We start from the raw sequence: 19,376 nt of genomic DNA, 5'->3' as shown, positions 1-19,376 counted from the left end.
CCAGAAAATGGCGCCTATTTCTCTCAAAGACACAAAAATCACTGCGCTAACGGAGAATCTGGTCTCTCGACTGACTAAATTCAAGGTAGATTTATTTTTTAATTCATATTGAATTACATTGCAACACAGAGTTAACTTTTATTTAACGCAATTTTCCAGAAATCTTCCCGAAACTTCACTTTGTCGTCTCAGTTTGCCTTGTCAAATTTTCGGTAAGTTTGCAAACTTTTACCTTTTTGTTCCTCATCAAAGAGAAAACGATCTAATTTTTTTTTTTTTTCCTTCAGGTATCATAATTTTCTTGATGTCAACAGCCTTCAAGTGTCACGTTTAATTGAAGGGTAAGTCTTCTTGAACTAAACTCAGGAATTGTGATTCAAAAATATACTTTATCCGATCTTCCTTTGCTTACCTTTTTGCAATCGCTTTATTGACACGCATATTCTTGCTTTTTTTTTATTCAAGGGTTTGTCAAAAGTTTAAAGTTCATCCACAGTTTGAAAAGGCTGAAGCCTTTAAGGACCTGTGTGATGAATTTTTGAACGCTCCAATCAGCCAGTCAACCCAAGAGGTTAAGGTATAGACTCTGACAGAGTACAATAGTTCTCGTATGACTGTGAATAGCTCATTGGGGAGACTACGGACTTTCAAGAATTTTGATTGGCTTAATATTTTCTCACACAATTTGATTGGTCTGCTGGTAACTAGTGCTGTGACCTTAGTGTGTCTGTGCAGTGTTCTGGCTGTGTTTTGGTTATTTGATTGGATGGAGAGTGGATTCTTGTGCAATGTGATTGGACTGGAGTATGCCTTGCTATGTCACAACTGAGTCCATGCTGTGAGCTTTTTACAGACCATATGAAAACTGCTATTAATCTAATCTAGCTAGAATTATTGTGGGGGTGGTATGCTGACCACATTTTCATGTAGGTTATTATGTTATATTACGCTGTGTTCTCTATGATTTGTTTATTCAACTATCATGCGTTATGATAACAATCTTCATGCGGCATTTAGTAGATCAGAATACAACATATAGGTACATATGCATCACCCTACTAATAATCATCTAAGAGCTTTCTTGATTTAATTCTTTCTAGACAGATGCACATTACTCATTAATCTCACTCTTGTTGCTGTTATCCAACTCACCGACCCACAATGATTACCAACCAAGAGAGGAACCATCTGATCTCACAGGTCAGACTCAGTAGTGATTCAAAATATAATATGTTGTGATGACAATTATTTTTTCATAAACCTGGAAAGGAAAGGAAAGGAAAGGAAAGGAAAGAAAATGGGAATGAAATAAAATGGGAAGAAATAAAAATGAAATGAAATTATGGAAGGAAAATGTAATTATTAGGAAGGGAAGAGAAATTATAAAAAAAGCTCAAGAAAGCAAAAAAATATGGAAGACAAATGAAAGGAAGGAAGAAAGGGAATGAATGAAAGGGAAAGCAAAGAAAAAAATCTCTACATCTGGTACTATATACTTTTTTTCGTTTTAATGGAAACTTCAATACTCCAGTTTAGAGTTCTTTGCTCAAGCTGCATGTAGCCTCAATTCTGTGTAAAATACTTACACCTTCCAGTGAAGTTCCGTAGAATTTCAAAGTGTTTGTGTTATTGAAATTGTGCATTATTCACTTTACTGTTAGTATTTGTGTCATGCTGAAATGAGGCTACACTGTAACCCTGAGGAAATGAGTCTGTTATCAAGAAACACAGCTTTATTGTAATCAGAAATTGTTTGTTGGGTATTGACTCTTATTTGTATATTCCTATTACAAGATGAAGATACATTTGACTGGAAGGCCTATCTGTTGGGTGATGCTGAAGAGGAAATACTAGGAATACCCCACAGTGGTCCCTTATACGTGAGTTTCTATTAAGTAGTTACAGGACAACTACTATGACTAGGGCCCCTAGACAGCAAGAACAAATCAAATTGTACGTGTAGAATGCAAACAATATGTTACATTCTGATTTCTGATTTGCTCCACCGCACAAAGTTGTATTGTTTTCAAATTCATTTTACAATTTGGTTTATCTATAGCTTTTGAAGCTGTAAACCCTTTTAACTCAAAAAAGGGATTGGGTTAAGTGCACTGTTTCATCATTATAGCAGATGAATATTTGTTGGCTGAATGTACCATTTTGTACATCAAATAGTAATTAATTGGTTTCTTTTTTGCTTCTTTCAGGACTGGTCTGATGATGAAATTTTGGTATGTTTTTTTGTTGTTGTTGTTTTGAAGTCAAACAGGAGTTTTTCAAGCTAACCTTGCAGATATAATTTTTATACAAAAATTTACAGTACAGTAAATCTAATTCACTTGGCAATCACTATAAATAATTTCAGTAAACAACTGAGTAGTTTTTAATGTACCATTCTTTTTCCCTCTAATAGATCATCTTTCCCACCATTACATTGTAGGGTCACACATTACAGATTTGTATTAATTGCGCTTTACAAAAAAAAGATTATTATTATTATTACTGTAATTGTCCTCGTTATATCATTATATTATTAAGGATTCAGACACATCAACAGCACCTGAAGATTCTGGTGTTGTGGATACTTCATTGAGTGAAGATCAAAGACCCCTCACTTTGTATGAGACAGAAAAGCCATCAGTATCCACTCTGACAGAGAAGGTATTTACCATTCTTGAAAGTTAACTGAGATAAAACACATTAAATTAACAAATTTCAATTACCAGCCTGTTAAACTTGAGGTTCAATTAATGCTGTTGAGATATAAGGAAAATGTGTCCAAAGATTCAAAGATTTTAGTTTGAGCACAATGCTGGATGATGTAATATTTCAAATACGCGAGAGAGTTCTTCCTTTGATTTCCAAACACCAAAAAGTGAGTTTAAAAAAAACGAGGTGCAGCCAAGTTTTTTAACTGACTTTGAGGTGTTTGGAAATCAAAGGAAGAACTCTCTCAAGTGTTTCAAATTACTTTTCAAACTCATGAATATTTCTTGGTGAAAATCAAAGAAAAAGTTTACGAAATTAATGCAAATTAAGAACACATTTCCAAACCACCGTCACAGTAGTGATTTGCTTTGTTTTCTCCTCGTTAAATATTCATGAGTTTTAGAATGTAATATACAGTACTCATTAATCATTAATGTGTGGTAAGAAGAGATTGAGGGTTAGTGGGTGTGAATCATATCATGGTGAAAGCTAGGAGGATATGGTCATGCAGGTAAAGGGACAAAAAGTACCAAAGGGCTAGTATTTACAATTATGATTATAAACTTTTTTTCTAGTGTCAACCCTCCCTATTCTCCACCCATTCGACTACTATTTGCTCTACCCATTCCTTAACTAAAATCCACTTGTGATTCTAAGTTTTGACAATACTTTTCCTCAACATTGTATACGGTAATATTGTCACCCCTACTTTGTATATATGTTTACTTAATATATAATACTTGATAAAAGTCATTACCTTGATGTTGCAGGGTCGCGTGTGGTTGTCAGAACATGTTGTACATCAATACTGGGAGGAGTATCCTCTAAGTACTACCACTTTGAACAATACTAGTAAATATGGCCAATGTACAATTGCTGATAAATGGTAAGTAACAAATTACTGTATTAAAATATTATCATTTAATTCTGCAAAGAACGTGCGTGATATGGAAAAAGGCGATGCCTGATATGAGGCCCTATCAGCACTTCTCATCGTGCTGGGTACGATAGGGTTTAGAGGGAGTTTGAGTATTTATTTGCAGAATTAATTAATACGTCGTGACTGGTAAAAATACACAGCCGTATTTAGATGTCTCATCTGACCAGTCCAATTTTAAAAATCCTCAAAGGATCAAAAACCCAACTTTTGATATGCTGGTTGAGTGATAAAGCACAAAACAATCTGATTCAAGGCTCCGGGGAAACAGTAGCAAGATTGTAATTATTCTTTTGTTTCCCCAGAGCTTCAACTTGCATTGTTTTGAGCTAGACCACTCAACCAAAATATCAAAAGTTGGCTATTGCTGTAGAACTCAGAGACATTTTCAAGGAAAACTAGAGATCCAACATGAAATTGTACTATGTACAAAATAATGCAATGTAACATATATCAAAAGACTTGTAAGCTACACATCATACTAATGAAATAGCCTTCCCATTTCCATTCTTATTTCCTTTTTTTTATTTTTTATTTTATTTTATTTTATTTATTTTTTTTTTTTTTGCTTCTCTCTATTCTATCCCATAGTTTTCACGATACTTAGAACTATTATTTTCTAAAAGTTCCGAATTCCCAATTCTTCTGCTATTCCTTCTTCTATTCTTATTTTGTTTTCATTTCTATTTTAGTTCTTGTTATTTACTTTTCATTTCTCATTTGCGAATATTTCCAGGGAGACCTTTCAGAAAAGTCAAAATCCTTTTCATCAGTCTAGTGGAAAGAAAGTCTTGACAGAAACACAGATTGTCAGAGAAACTATTTGGTGAGCAGATCATAATCCAATACTGTAGCCATGTACTTGTGTCCACAAATGAGCACCTACCCTCATTTCCTTGTCATTGTGGATCGTACTTGATGATGACTCTATAGGTGCACATACAGTACATGTATATATGCATGCTCCAATGGACTACTCCAGTGATACAGCATCATATCCATCTTGCCAGGGGGCTAAACAAAACAAATATGACGGGTATTCTCTTAAGGTGAACTGTTGATATCAATCAACTTCATTACTGCAACAAAGCTTTTGTTGCCCCTTGGAAACTCCATAATGTTATGACTACAGCAAGGCACATTCATAACTTCGGCCCATAGCAGAGCTTAAAGTTAGCATTCGTGTAAAATTTGCTCTAGGCTTAATTTCAGTTGGTGGTTTGTTACAGGATACTATCTGGTATCGGGAAATCATTTGTTTATAAATACAATCACAAAGGGATCCAAGTGAATAGCAGCATTCAGGTGTCTCACTTAAGTTCGGTAAGCCATACACTTCGTTCTCTCAGTCTGATGATAAATAAAAAAATATAGTCATTCAGTCTTTATCAAGTTGCTGCTGGTTGTTTAGTTGGTTGTTGTTGCTGTTTTTTTGCTGCTGCTGTTGCTGCTGCTGTTGTTGTTTGTTGCTGTCTTTTTATTGTTGCTTTTTATTTGTCGTTGCTGTACAGTACTTGTTGTTCAATGTTGCTGTACTGTACTTGTCGTTCATTGTTACTGTTGTTCTTGTTCTTGTTGTTTGCTTTTGTTGCCTGCTGTTGTTGTTGTTTATATTGTTGCTTTTTATTTGTCGTTGCTGTACTTGTTCATTGTTGCTGTTGTTTGTTGTTGTTGTTTGATGTTGTTTTTTGTTTTTGTTTTTTGTTTTTTTTTTGCATGGTTGTAATTAGTATTTTAACAGTAAAGCTTTAATTTTTTTTTAACTGTAATCTTTGCTTTAAAATATCTACTTTTTCACAGGATGCACTACAGAGTTTCCTAAAGAAATTTGCTGCAGTGGGTGAACAAAGCCACGAGCTACAGGCATTCAAAGCGTCTGTTTTGGAGGACATCAATGCTTCACAACCATCCATCACCATGCAAGCCTTTGCTAACTCACTTGCGACCTACTTTAAGGTATTTCTATCTGATACAGTGAAAGTGAATACTGGAATAACAATGTACAATGTATCACAGTGACTGAAGTTTGATTAGGAGAGAGCAGCCAACATAAACCTGCAGTACTGTCGAGTCAGAATTGCCGCATTATACGAGAGTCACGATGACAATTCAATACCGGAAATATATTTTCTTTCGACTAGCCATTAACATTTAAAAACGTTATTAACGTTTTAAAAAATCAAAATAGACTATAAGTAGAATGAAGGTTATAATGTAAGTACATCATCTTCTAGGAATACAAGTCATTTCTTTCTGACATCGAGAAGAGCATCATCAAAAAAGGTTTGTAAATATAACATTTTTTAGTTGCAAAATCATACACAGTAACTACATAATTGTATAACTTCATTATTTTTCCTTTGAAGAGGCCACAGTAACGTTGCTGGGTTTGCACGACAAGCTTGACACTAAAATGAAAGAGGTGAGTGTTGTGCTACATGTCAAAACTTATTTCAGAAACCAAAACAATTGAGTCTGTGTGCAGCCCCACTTGGCTGCGTGCATGCCGAGAAGATTGCCACGGTATGCTGTATCCATGCAATGCCATAGACAGTCTATTTCATAAAGCTTCCAAATATGCAATCATAGTTCATGCAATCAAGTATTTTATGTTATTCGCATTCGAAGTATTATGATCATCCGGGTGGATGTAGTCCTGAGAAGGACTGTTTGATGTGACTGACGTTTCGACAACCTGAGCGGAAGTCATCTTCAGAGTCAAGTGAAGAACAAAGTCAGATTGGTCATATTTATACTGCCAGGATAACAATAGCCTAATTACCTGGATTAGCGTAATTGGCGGCATCGGTCTAATGAGCGCAAGTATTTTATTTTCTCGTTTTCTTATTTTTGCTTTCCCCCTCAGATCTCAGTAATCCATTCTGTATATCAAGAAGGAGTGCTTGTGCATGTGAATAAACCCTTACCTCAGGTATGCTCTTTTTTTCACTTACCTTGAGTATTTTTCTTTCTTCACTGACACCGCGTTACAAGACAGAGAATTGTTCAAAAGAATTCTACAAGAATAGCATCATCAGACTTAAAAGGCTGTACGTGATGATGATGATTAACACGCTAACATATACAACGATATGCTGATTTCCAATATGGACGTGGTACAGTGTAGGGTGCATGAGATATATAACCTTTAGTCACACCTGGTCTTATCATCCCTTAAGCTCGTTGTACACCTCCTACAGTACTTCGGAATACAGCTCAATAGACCTTTTCGGCTCAAGTGAGTGTAATGCTTTCCCATTTCGGACTAGATTTCATTCTTCTTTGAATAAAAGATTATTTGTTTGAGTTGTATCGATATTCATGTGTCTTCTATTGCACAATCATTAAACAAATCAATTATACTCTAGAGAACGACACGTGGTCTGAAATGGGGAAACATTAAGCCAAAGCCGAAAATGTCAATGTGGAGGACAAACGATATTTTTCCAATTCTCAGGAGATATAAAATTGTCGAAAAGAGAAAAAATTAGTATGAATGTACGTTTGATATGGTCTCCATTTAATAATATTAACATAGCACTCACACCGTGTCATTAACGTACTTTGCTGTGTATTTTATATAACAGAGAGTTTCCCATCTCTTGGATGCTTTCTATCATAACATACGTATATCTGATGCATTAGGATCATCGGCAAAATGGAAGGTATGACACTATTCACATGGTTTACGCATAGCATTAGTGCTCTTGTCTCTCACCTGGGTGTTGTACGCTGCTAACGCGTCGTCTTTCACCACTGTGAGTCCAACGGGTCGGGTCGCTAGTTCGAGCCCTGCGGTCGCCACATGTGAATTGAGTTTGTTTGATGTGTTGTTCTCTCCTATGCTACGAGGGTTTTCTCCGGTTTCCTCCCTCCGTAAAAATCAACATGTGAGTTGAGCATAGAACATTTAATGTAGTGGTAGTGTGTGTGAGTGAAAAGTGTCCCCAATTAGTGCGAAAGCGCTAGAACGACAAGACACTTAAATAAAGATATTTATTTGTTTGTTTGTTTGTTTATTTATTTATTTGGTTATTTGTTTGATTGCTTGCTTGTTTGTTTGTTTATTTATTTATTTGTTTACTTGCTTGTTTGTTTGTTTGTTTATTCATTTGTTTGTTTATTTATTCGTTTGTTTGTTTGTTTATTTGTTTATTCATTTACCTCTGAGGTCTCGGATTCTATTCCTATACTCGCCTTCACACAATGATGTGAGTAGAGTCTGTCAGGTCTCTTGCGGGATTCTATGTTTTTTCTCCAGGTTCTACGGGTTTCCTCCCTTTGTAAAGCCTCTAAATTCCAATTTCAATTTATATATTCAGGTTTCCATATTGCTTCGAGTATTTCTAGACACGGCTCGCCCATGTTTCGAGTTCATCGATAACTGGGTGACATCAGGGACCTTCAATGATCCTGCAAACGAGTTCTTTATCCAAAGGTGAGCCCACATCAACACAGGGAAACTAACACGATACTTCCAGTGTCCTAATGGAGAGGACAACTTACGAGTGATATCCCGAATAATTTTTTTCTTCTACATTTGTTTTGCATTAGAAATGACACAGTGTCACTAAAAAGTGCATCATTCTGGGAGGAAGGAATAACACTGCCACAAGCTGAACCCGGTAACAACAAAAATATATTCTTGGTTTTTTTTTTGTTTTTTGTTGTTTTTTTTTTGTTTTGTTTTGTTTTTTGTTTTGTTTTGTTTTTTCTTTTTTCTTTTTTTTTTTTTTTTTGTTATTTGATTTTTGTTTTTTGTTGTTTTTTTTTTCTTTTTTGTTTGTTTTTTTTTTTTGTTTTTGTTTGTTTGTTTTTTTTTTGTTTTGTTTTTTTTGTTTTTGTTTTCACCTCTTTTTGCTCTATCTTCTTTTCAACGAACATTCTTTCCCACTCTTAAAATTTGAGAATTTTTTAAGAGAATTATTCTCCACCAGCGACATTGTGTTTCAGTTTTCAAGTTCCTGCTTGATCACTTGAGGCTTACCAAGCAAAAATATTTTGCCTTTTTTTGTTTTACTAAAACAAATGCTCTAAAAATGTCCTTGTCTTCTGTTTACATAGGCAGTCAACAAACTCCATACTTGGTACCTTGCTTTCTTATGGATTTACTTCAGCAGGTAATCGAGTAACGACCAACAGTAACAATCCCCTACCTTCTTAACCACGTCCTTGTCTTCCAGTATCCTTTCTGATATCAAGTATTTAGCATTATGCACACAAGTGAATATAATAAATCCGGCGCCCTCATTGGTCACAATTTACGTCTTATATCCTACAGGTGAATATAACTCGCGCAAGCGCACGCTCGTTTGTCGATTTGTGCCGCTTGCAGAGATAAATAAAATAGGACATTAAAATAAATAAACAAATAAATAAACTTTGTCTCCGTTATTTATGATATTCACTTGTGTTAGAAATACTAAAACAATAATTCTCCGAAGGCGAGGCGAATACCGGGGGATATTTACCTCGCCCCTCGACTTCGGCGAATAATTGTTAAATATATTTAAGTTTCGTCTTCAACCGTGATTCAAAACTACTTGTTGATATTCACTTGCGTAAAAATATTAATGTGCAAGAGCCAAAAGAAAACAATGGAAATAAGAACTACTGACCTCTATTAGTCTACTAACCATTTCACGGGTTAAGTAAATCGACTCTTCTGCCATTTCTACGATACATTTTCCTGCTTTCTCAATTCCGGTATTGATGGGTTGCATGCATTCCCAAGAGAGTCAAAAGATAAAAACATGGCGGCCATTGTAGTGCCGTTAACAATGTATGCTAATGAGAAATCTTTTGTTAAATGGCACCAACATGGCCGCGATGACGTAACGTGCAATCGAAGAATTGTACTAAACTCTTTATCGTTCCTTGCAGATTTTACTTGCAGGAAAATCCGTCAATCTCATTCAAGGCCTTGGAAAGGTGAATAATACGTTATGCTTAAATGATTATTTCAAAATGAATTACAAGACCATAAAACATACTTTTTTTAACCAGCATTTGTTTTGTACCTTATAGATGGCTGAGTCGCCTGTTTCTGATGCTGAAGGTAATTTAAATAGCCGATATTTAACAATTAACGTTTAACAATAACGCCTAGAGAAATTAGCTGCATTTTTAAATATTCTATGATGGAGAGCGCAGTCCGTACCTCACCTCGCCCTTTACCTCGCCATTAAAGTAATCACAGCTTTTCAGTAATTAAAGTTTCCAATGCTTTTTTGCAAAGCGCGTGCAGATGGCTTCAGCACCGTGCTCCGTTCACTTGTACAGTACAGTTCTCGACCAATCAGAGCGCGCGTAACGAGGTAATAAGCCTTGTTACTGATGCTAATAAGGCGGCCATCTTGAAATATGGGATACAGGGGGGAGGGGGAGGGGGGCAAATACGTAGAAATATTCCTAAAGCATAGAGTGGCGGTATTATTCTTTCAAAAGAAATTAAGTCTTGGTGTTTCCTTCGCATATTGTTCCAACTACCAGCAAATCCAATTGCTTTTTAGATGTGCTTCTCATTGAAAAGCATAAACTTATATAAAAAGACATCCTCACAGCTGTGCAGTCTATAGTTTTTCAGAGAGTTGCCCTCGGCAATATTAAAAAAAAAATAGAGTGCAAGATGGCCTACGGTAAGATGGTCTACTGTAGCATACTGACCCGGATATCACACCAAATAGTCTAATCTCTGTGTTTTGCTATTTATGTTACAGGCAGTTCTCTGTATCAAAACTTTCTGAATTCATTGTTGTCAGCGGTTTGCGACAAAAGCGCATACACCGCAGAAGGATTCCTCGGCGATGACAAAGTTCATGATGGTGATACTGTCGGTGAATGCCATATTGCATTAGCAAACAAGGCAGATATACTGGCTGTTACCAAGGAAATTGGTGATCCTATGTTGAGGGAATCATTACTGACGTCCGCGGTGGTTGCACAGTCTGCAAAAAGAAATGAAAGGTTTGGCTGGAGTGTATACTGCCTTGCGTGCAGTGCTTAGCTTGATGAAGCATTGAGGGGTATCCCCCTCCCCCTTGTTTGTTGTTGTTGTTGTTGTTGTTTTACTATTCAAAAACATATTTCATTTAGCTAGTAAGAAATAGAAAATAACGCGAAACCGGTTAGTTTCTACTTGCAACTTATATTATGGTAAAGCCGGCTTTACATTATATTTCGCTAGAATACAGTGGAAGAAGAGCCACTCTGTGGAATCCACTGTTAATCCCATTATATTTGTATTATTATTATTATTATTATTAAAGCCATTTTGTGTGGCTGAACAGAAAATTTGAGAATTTGAAGATCTCAGTGGAAGAAGAGCTACTCTGTGGAAAGCACGACACTGCTAAACCCATTTACATTGCCGTGATTCTTCCTGCCCCACAATATGGCTGATATAAAACTGACCTTTCCGTAGGAGCTACAAATAGAGCAGATTTTCTACATGTACCTTTTCTCCCCTGGGTTCCTATAGTCCTTCCCCGCCACCAAAAATTTTGATTGCGAAACAAATGATATTTGTCATTTCGATCGGGCAGTTCCGGAAAACTCGGCCTTTCGAATTAAGGTAATCTACTTTTCCCGCTTTTTTTTTTTTTGGTTCCTTTGGTAAACGCGTGTACCATTCGCCCAAGTCAAAGTTTTCTGCTCTTTTCTTATCATTACCAAATGAATTTTTAACCGGATGAATTATTTTAAATGGTTAGCGCCCCAAGGCTCGTCCTTTAGTCTTAGACGCTGCTTCATCCTCCTCATCTTACTTTTATTTCTTAACTTTTTTTAATATGTTTTTAACCCATAGGAAAGATATCAAACAAGTGATGCAATTACACTCAGGTGCGATTAAAAGTTTTCTCTGTGCAATAGCTCATGTATTGCTATAAATAAGTTGGTATCTGTGCTGTGGAATTAGCGGGAGGCCCGCACCTTGGTCCCGTCTGTCCCGCGTCTCCGTGTATCCTTTACAACGTCTCATTTACCCGTTCGCTTTAATGCCCTTAAAGCGTACACCAATGGAGGGAAGGGTTACTGGGACACAAGCCATCTTGTAATTAAAGAATTTAACTATCGTTGTTAGTTGATGATGTTAAGCTTCAGTACTGTAGTCGATAATTTCATGTACGTCACGGTAAGTTCATAGATCTTTAAATCTTTTCTTAATTATTGTTTGACAGGACTGGAAAATTGTTTGGTGCCTGTCGAAGTGTTGATCAAGAAAAGTTTAACACCTCTATTACAAACCAAATATACTCAGGTAAAATAATAACGCATTTCGACCTCGGCCACTGCGTGTCGTGGATACCTGTACACGCCCCATCTCTCTGTCTAGAAATGCCTCGAAAATGCTTCAACATTCCCATAACGTAATTTTGAATTTCCAGGAGCAAAAGTTTATGCGAACGCATACATGCAGATTTCCTCTAGCGCTTGCAATGCTTTTAGAGAGAGTCCCTATTTCACAAAGCTGATCGGTTGTATCATTATTACCTTGCAGGCGTGTGGTGCATTGATCTCCCTTCTCAAATCTGACTACAATCTGATGGATCATTTGAATGCAATGAAGGTGGGTGATTTTTCCTGGGGGGAAAAGATGAAGCTATGAGTAGTTATCTCCTTATTGAAATACTGTAAAAATTGCTATGCCTGAAATCTTACGGAACAATATAGACCTTAATGGCCTCTGCGTATATAACGGTTTCCAACTTCAATCACGTGTCATTCCCTAGAGTATCATTTCTTTGTTTAACGGTTTGGCGTGAGAAGGCACATTAACATGGATACGACTGAAACGAATCATCTTACTCTCAAGGGAATGACATGTGATTTGAAATGCATGGGGAAGATTGTCCAATGTTTCGTATTTTACATGATTTACTGAGATTTGCTTCTCATTTGATGACGATGTTTGCAGAACTTCTTCTTACTTGAAGCAGGCGACACCATGCATCACTTTTACCTTGACATATTCAAGAAGGTAAGACCAGAATTGATAAGTCATTCAATTTTAACCTGCTACATATATTTGTATCTGCCTACCAAGTCAACGTTGAGAAGCTCGACCCTTATTTGTCCCGAATATTCATTTCCAAGACAGTCTGAAGACAGAGACATGGTGGCCATGTTGATGGTACTAGTAATATGGAAGCTAATGAAAACAGTGTTGTTAAATACCACCAACACGGCGGCAATAATGTAACTTGCAAACGAAGGATAATAAAATTAATATGGTTTAGCACAAAGGTTTCTTTACAAGGCCAGGGGTTTCATTAAGCGTCGGGGATAAGAGAATGGTCCGGTAAATGAGGTAAATTACTCGGTAAATTCTTCGGCTTTAAACTTCCATTTATAGCTTCAGTAATTCGTAAAATGTTAACTTAAACTCTCCTGCTAGTTCATGACCTTCTCCTATCAGGTCAAAACAGGTCTAAAGTGCCTATCAGCCTTCTGACAATATTTACCCTTCTGAAAATATTCTTGGAGTTATAAAGATTTTTCCATGTCAAATGTTAATGCTGTGACGTATGAGGAGGCATTTATGGTTATTTGTTGTTCCTTGTAATTCCCAATACCGGCTTCTATGTGAAAACTAACCTGAAATAATTTATAAAAGAGTCATGGGGTAAAACAATGACGGATTTCAAGTTTAATTTATCTGCCAGTAATGTTTTGTTTATTCAATGATTACTCCTCATACGTAACAGTCATCATTTTTTACCATATGGCATGGAAAAACCTTTATAATTTCACTCAAACTATAAATTTTATTCGGGCTTTTCGGGATCTTACCCCACGTGAAATCAATACTGTGAATATTGTCAGAAGGGTGATAGGCACTTTAATATAACCCCAGTAAAAGTCATCTGGGGTGAGTTGCACGTACACTTGACCCCTACTTCAAACCTTTGCTTTCTAACTAAACGTTCTACAAATCTTTTAGATTCGACGTCGTCAGCCATGGCAGGACATATCATACCTTAATTCTCTTCTCCAGGAAGCTTTATATCCTCGATTTCCTAGCTATATAGACAGGTATTCAACTCTTACTAGATCATCTCACTTATTACACAGCGATATCCCAAGTGCATCAAAGCAAGGCCTTTTGGATTACAAAAATAGAGCGCGTTAAAAAATTATCAGAAGTCCATAACTAGTTATGGACTTCTGAGCCGGCATTAACTACACGATTCAGATTGAGCGTGCCCTCTGCAACCGCTTAAAGGGTGTGGTAAGAGAGACAAAAAATCATACACTTGTCGCACAACATACCTGCGTTGCAAGTTGCAAAGCGAATGCAGTTTGAATATTACCACCCCGCGCGCAACAAACTAGCGAATTCGAAAGATCCTTCGTACGAAAAAAATATCGTTCTCGTCTGTCGTAAAAAAAAGTTAGTGTATAATGCTTCCAAAAACCAATATATTCTCTCATTTTAAAAATGTGACTCCGATGTACTTTTTAACGTAAAAATGCATTCTTTATTTGCTTTTAGGCTTGCTGTAAGTCTCACTCCTGTTGTCTCGGGAGCTAAAAGTTCCTCGGTGCAGACTCTACAGTCTATCACACTTAACTACAAGGTACAAGCCAATAGAAAACAGTTTAAAGTCTAATTTTTCCAGCCCTCTAGTACATTTATTTCCTGCAATCAAAGTGTAGTTCCCTTGGGGAGAGGCAGACGAGAAACTGCTCGCAGGAAAGTACCTTTATACAGTCTCGTAAATGCTGTTGTTGCATTTGCTGCTGCTGCCGCTGCTGATGTTGTGGTAAATACGAAGATGTGGATGATGATGATGATGATAGTGATAGTGATGATGATGATGATGGCGATAATGATGATGATGGTGATGATGATAGCCATAATGAGGATGATAATGGTGATGATGATGATGGCGATAATGATGATGGCGATAATGATGATGGCGATAATGATGATAGCGATAATGATGATGATGATGATGGTGATGATGGGAGCGACAATGGTGATGATGATGGTGATGATGGCGATAGTGATGATGATGGTGATGGTAGCGATAATGATGATGATGATAATGGTGAGGATGATAGCGATAATGATGATGATGATGATGGCGATGATGATGATGGCGATAATGATGATGATGGCGATGGTAGCGATAATGATGATGATAATGGTGAGGATGATATCGATAATGATGGTGATGATGATGGCGATAATGATGATGATGGTGATGATGATAGCAATAATGATGATGATGAGAATGTATTATGATGCCAATGATGGTAGTAGGACAGGAGTGGTACATTGGCTGGGCTCTCATTGGACAATTTACTTATACATAAACTATCTGTTGCATAGGTTCCGTGGCCTGTTAGTCTGGTGATCGACGAAAATTGTCTCAAGAAGTACAACCAAGTGTTTCTGTTTCTTCTTACGGTGAAGCGAGCAAAATGGAGTCTGGATGAACTGCGATTCACAGGTAAGGATTATTCGGCTGATAGATACGGTAGATACCATGTGACGATAAGCCGTTGTCAATAGTTTCTGTACCACTTCTAGTTATTTCTAAAATGCTGCTCTAGTTATATCTAAAATGCTGCTCTGCTCTGCTCTGCTCTGCTCTGCTCTGCTCTGCTCTGCTCTGCTCTGCTCTGCCCTGCCCTGCCCTGCCCTGCCCTGCCCTGCCCTGCCCTGCCCTGCCCTGCCCTGCCCTGCCCTGCCCTGCCCTGCCCTGCCCTGCCCTGCTCTGCCCTGCTCTGCCCTGCCCTGCTCTGCTCTGCTCTGCTCTGCTCTGCTCTGCTCTGCTCTGCTCTGCTCTGCTCTGCTCTGCTCTGCTCTGCTCTGCTCTGCTCTGCTCTGCTCTGCTCTGCTCTGCTCTGCTCTGCTCTGCTCTGCTCTGCTCTGCTCTGCTCTGCTCTGCTCTGCTCTGCTCTGCTCTGCTCTGCTCTGCTCTGCTCTGCTCTGCTCTGCTCTGCTCTGCTCTATTCTATTTCCATCTTACTTTTTGTTGTTTTTGTTATGAAGATCTCTCGGGTGAGACAAACATCCAAACAGAATCAAGTGACAATGAAGATGAAGACGAAGACCATCCTGCCATGGAAAGAACGACAACCAAAAAGCCTGTCAATCAGGAACTGATTCACAAGATGCACCTTCTTCGCTTTAGACTTCTCCATTTTGTCAATGGTTTGCATAACTATGTCATGACTAGGGTAAATATATAATAATTATTATTATAGCACTTTATATAGCGCACTTCATCCTGTATTATGTCATGTATGACCAATGGAGGACTTGACGGGCTGCACTTTTAAAGCATTATTAGCATTAGTATTATGCCGCCAAATTAATGCAGTTCTATGCAGTTATAGATCGTCGACCTACAGGCCATTGCGTGAAGTCCTCCTTATCTCAAAAACATCACGTGCACAGTGTTTTCTCATTTAGGTACGCTCACGAGATGATGCTGCGATTGCTACTTACGCTTTTTTTTATTTCTAGTTTAGCTTTGGCTTTTTTTTTTTGTTTTTTTTTTTTTGTTTTTTTTTTTGTTTTTGTTTTTTTTTTTGTTTTTTTTTTTGTTTTTGGTAATGTGTTGGTTTTTTTTGTTCCTTTATTTTTTTGTTCCTCTATTTTTTTTTGTTTTTTTTTTTGAAGCAGTCATTGCTTCTTTTTTTTCGATGTTTTTCTTATCTTATCTTTCTACGATGAAATAAATAAAAAATAACTATAAACAATTTCCTTTTATTTCCATCATTTTAGATTCTCCATACCACTGGACTCGAATTTCAAGAGGCTATTTTAAAGGTAGTGACCTCAACAACACATATACTTTACATACAAACAATGATTAAGTTTCTTATCTATTGTAAAGTGCCGTATGTGGGTACCAGCTTCGAAATTCATATCTTATCGAAATAGCATGAAAGTATGGGGAAAAGTTTTTTTAAAAGGCACACATCTTTCTTCTCTTCAGTATTTTATATTCCCGATCTGGGGATCAAAACAAAAGCAGGATTTTTGTTGATGTTAATAGATCCCTGTTTTGACTCGCAGGTAGGGATTTAGAGCAGTTTTCATATGACTGTGAAAAGCTCACGGCACAAACACGGTCGTGACACAGAAAGGGATACGCCAGACCAATCACATTGCGCGAGACTTTATTCAGCATCCAATCAAATACCCGGAACATGACATGAACACGGCGCGGACACCGTCACCGCCAAGGTTCTGGCACTGCCATACCAATCACATGGTGCGAGAAAACACTCAGCCAATTGAAACTTTAGAGAACATCACGGTCAAGGCAAGGCACGCATACGACACTGAGCACTGTCATACGAAAAATTTCCTTGTGCACCGGGGGATACCGTTTCGTGAAAATGTCGATCCAGTACTATGACGGGATAGCGCGCCCCCTGATTGGTTAATATGTCACTAATTGCAATTTTATGTTCTCAGGCTGTTGATCTTAATGCAGTTATTGCAGTGCATCGTGCTCATGTTGACAAAGTATTTGATCGCTGTCTTCTTAGCCAAAAGGTATAAATGGATGGGATTGCTGATAGTTATGTTAGGTGCTTGACGTACTATACAGATGATCATTCAGGGCCCGGTTGTACGAAGGGTGGATAGCGCTATCCGACGGATAAATCTTATCCAGTGGATAAATGTTGTATTGGATAACAGCATCAACTTATCCACTGGAAAAGAATTTATCAGCCGGATAGCGCCATCCACCTTTCGTACAACCGGGCCTTGATACATTATATTATGTTATATTTTAAAACCATCACTCCCCGTAAGGGTCTCTTCCGTGAGGTTTGCACCCCCACCACTACATTCACTATTTGCAATACACAACACTAACGAGGAAAACCGGAGAACCCGGTAGAAAACCCTGGTGTCAAGGAAGAGAACAATATCAAACAAACTGAACTCCCAAATGTGGTTCGGTCGAGAATGGAGCCCACGATCCCTCAGCCATCAACTGTACAGCGGTGAGATACCAACCATGCGCATACCATCCGTGTCATTCATTCATCCATCCGTCCGTCCGTCCGTCTGTCCATCCATCCATCTACCCATCCATTTATTTTTTCACTTATTAGTAATGTTATTTTTATTTTATAGATTGGTTTTGTCAGGGAAGCAATAACAAAAGTACTTAACTTGGCCCTGTTGTTCCAGGCCAAGTGGGATGCAAGTGTGGCAGAATTCAAGTTAGTTTATAACATTTTACAATATTGACCTAACTAGTCGCGTTCGCGAGCACCTAAGTTATCAAGACCCTTATGAAATGTCAATCGTCTTCGCTTGCTTGCTTAGATCTCACGCCCCAATAATAATAAGACCTAAATCCGATTCACTCCAGGCTCTTCAATGAGATTCGCCTCACACGCACTACCACTACATTCACTCATCTTGATTCTTACGGAAATTAGGAGGGAGAAAAACTGGAGAACTTGGAAGAAAATCCTTGTGGCAAGGGAGAAACAACACACCAAACAAATTATATTTACTTATGTGTTTCAGCTTTGTGTCGTTCGTGAGAAGAGGGTGTTGCTTGTTATTAATTCTTTACTCTGTTTCGAGGGTTTGAAAGATTATCTGGTTTTCCTCTCAGAAATCAACTTTAAAATTCCAATTGAAAAAAGTGCCCCTCAGTCTTAACACTTCTCAATCCTATTATTATTTTTTTATTATTCATTACTGATTTATAATCTATTTTCAGCAAAGACGCGTATGATAAGATTGATACAGAGTTTTCTAAATGCAACCATTTTGTCATCACATTTCTCGGCAACATCGTCAAGAGAGGTGCATTTCCACATCGTAAGTACCCATCCAATGTTTGTTGTCTCATTCACAGAAAAGAAGAAACAACAATTAGGGATGGAAAAATGAACCCTCACTTAAAACTGACCTTGTAGCGCTGTCTTTTTATTTATTTATTTATTTATTTATTTATTTATTTATTTATTTATTTATTTACTTACTTACTTACTTACTTACTTATTTATTTATTTATTTATTTATTTATTTATTTATTTATTTATTTATTTATTACTTTTTTATATATTTAAATTAGAAGCAGTAGAAGACGTGCTCATACTTTTTGTTCATTAAATATAAGGTATCTATTCAACCATGTTTTTTTCTTTATAGTTGAGGCCCTGGCATATTCTCTGTCTTCATCACCAAGCAATACCAGACTAAACCAAGGGATAAGCGTAAGATAACTGGTATCAAAGGTACTCTTATTAATACCTGACTAGTGTCGCAACAACATTAACACATACAGCGTTACGTTCACATTTGTCTTGTAATATATAAAGAAAATATAAATATTATGGTATACTTGGGCGTTGGCTCTGAAAAGTGAAGCATTATATAATTACTTTAATAAAGTTAGTCTCTGCAAAAATATCTCAAGTCCATCAACATAGTTATCAAGCAGTTGAAACAAGCTGTTGAAACATGTAAAATGTAACTACCCATGCGCCATAGTAGCCTTAGTTTCAAGTGACTAACTTTATTGAAATGAGTATAACAGCAAGCCAAAAAGAGGTTTTATCTTCTGGGTCGTCTTCAAAACAGTAAAATAACTTTTGGCTGATATATTATCTTGTCTCTTTCTTTTAAGTTATATTTTTGAACTTGTATGCAGACCAAAAAATCGCAAGCCCACCATCCATCATTTACTCTGGAATCTTCTTTCCCAAGTATAATTATGGAAATTTGTTTCGG

General features: G+C 37.2%; 1 protein-coding gene across 1 annotated transcript; it reads left to right on the top strand.

Annotated features, from left to right (window-relative positions):
* The first annotated feature begins 1 nt into the window (after window position 1).
* LOC116300840 (gamma-tubulin complex component 5) lies at window positions 2-19,247 on the top strand. Its single transcript, XM_089028912.1, has 35 exons — window positions 2-85; window positions 160-212; window positions 288-341; window positions 466-577; window positions 1,101-1,200; window positions 1,795-1,880; window positions 2,208-2,231; window positions 2,539-2,661; window positions 3,480-3,595; window positions 4,383-4,472; window positions 4,876-4,969; window positions 5,447-5,602; window positions 5,881-5,929; window positions 6,013-6,068; window positions 6,513-6,578; window positions 7,234-7,311; window positions 7,969-8,084; window positions 8,201-8,271; window positions 8,711-8,766; window positions 9,530-9,577; window positions 9,674-9,704; window positions 10,366-10,612; window positions 11,454-11,488; window positions 11,827-11,906; window positions 12,147-12,215; window positions 12,564-12,626; window positions 13,590-13,681; window positions 14,142-14,226; window positions 14,985-15,105; window positions 15,651-15,838; window positions 16,389-16,433; window positions 17,088-17,168; window positions 17,760-17,848; window positions 18,361-18,461; window positions 18,795-19,247. Exons 1-35 carry the CDS (start codon window positions 8-10, stop codon window positions 18,866-18,868), a joined length of 3,027 nt encoding a protein of 1,008 aa, XP_088885038.1. The 5' UTR covers window positions 2-7; the 3' UTR covers window positions 18,869-19,247.
* Window positions 19,248-19,376: the final 129 nt, after the last annotated feature.

Source organism: Actinia tenebrosa, unplaced genomic scaffold (genome assembly GCF_029948245.1).
Source record: "Actinia tenebrosa isolate PJP-AT-01 unplaced genomic scaffold, QUT_ActTen_1.0 PGA_scaffold13__45_contigs__length_12533684, whole genome shotgun sequence".
In the NCBI taxonomy this organism is placed as follows: Eukaryota; Metazoa; Cnidaria; class Anthozoa; order Actiniaria; family Actiniidae; genus Actinia; species Actinia tenebrosa.
Note: the sequence above shows the minus strand (reverse complement) of the source record. Positions and strands in the feature narration are given on the sequence as shown.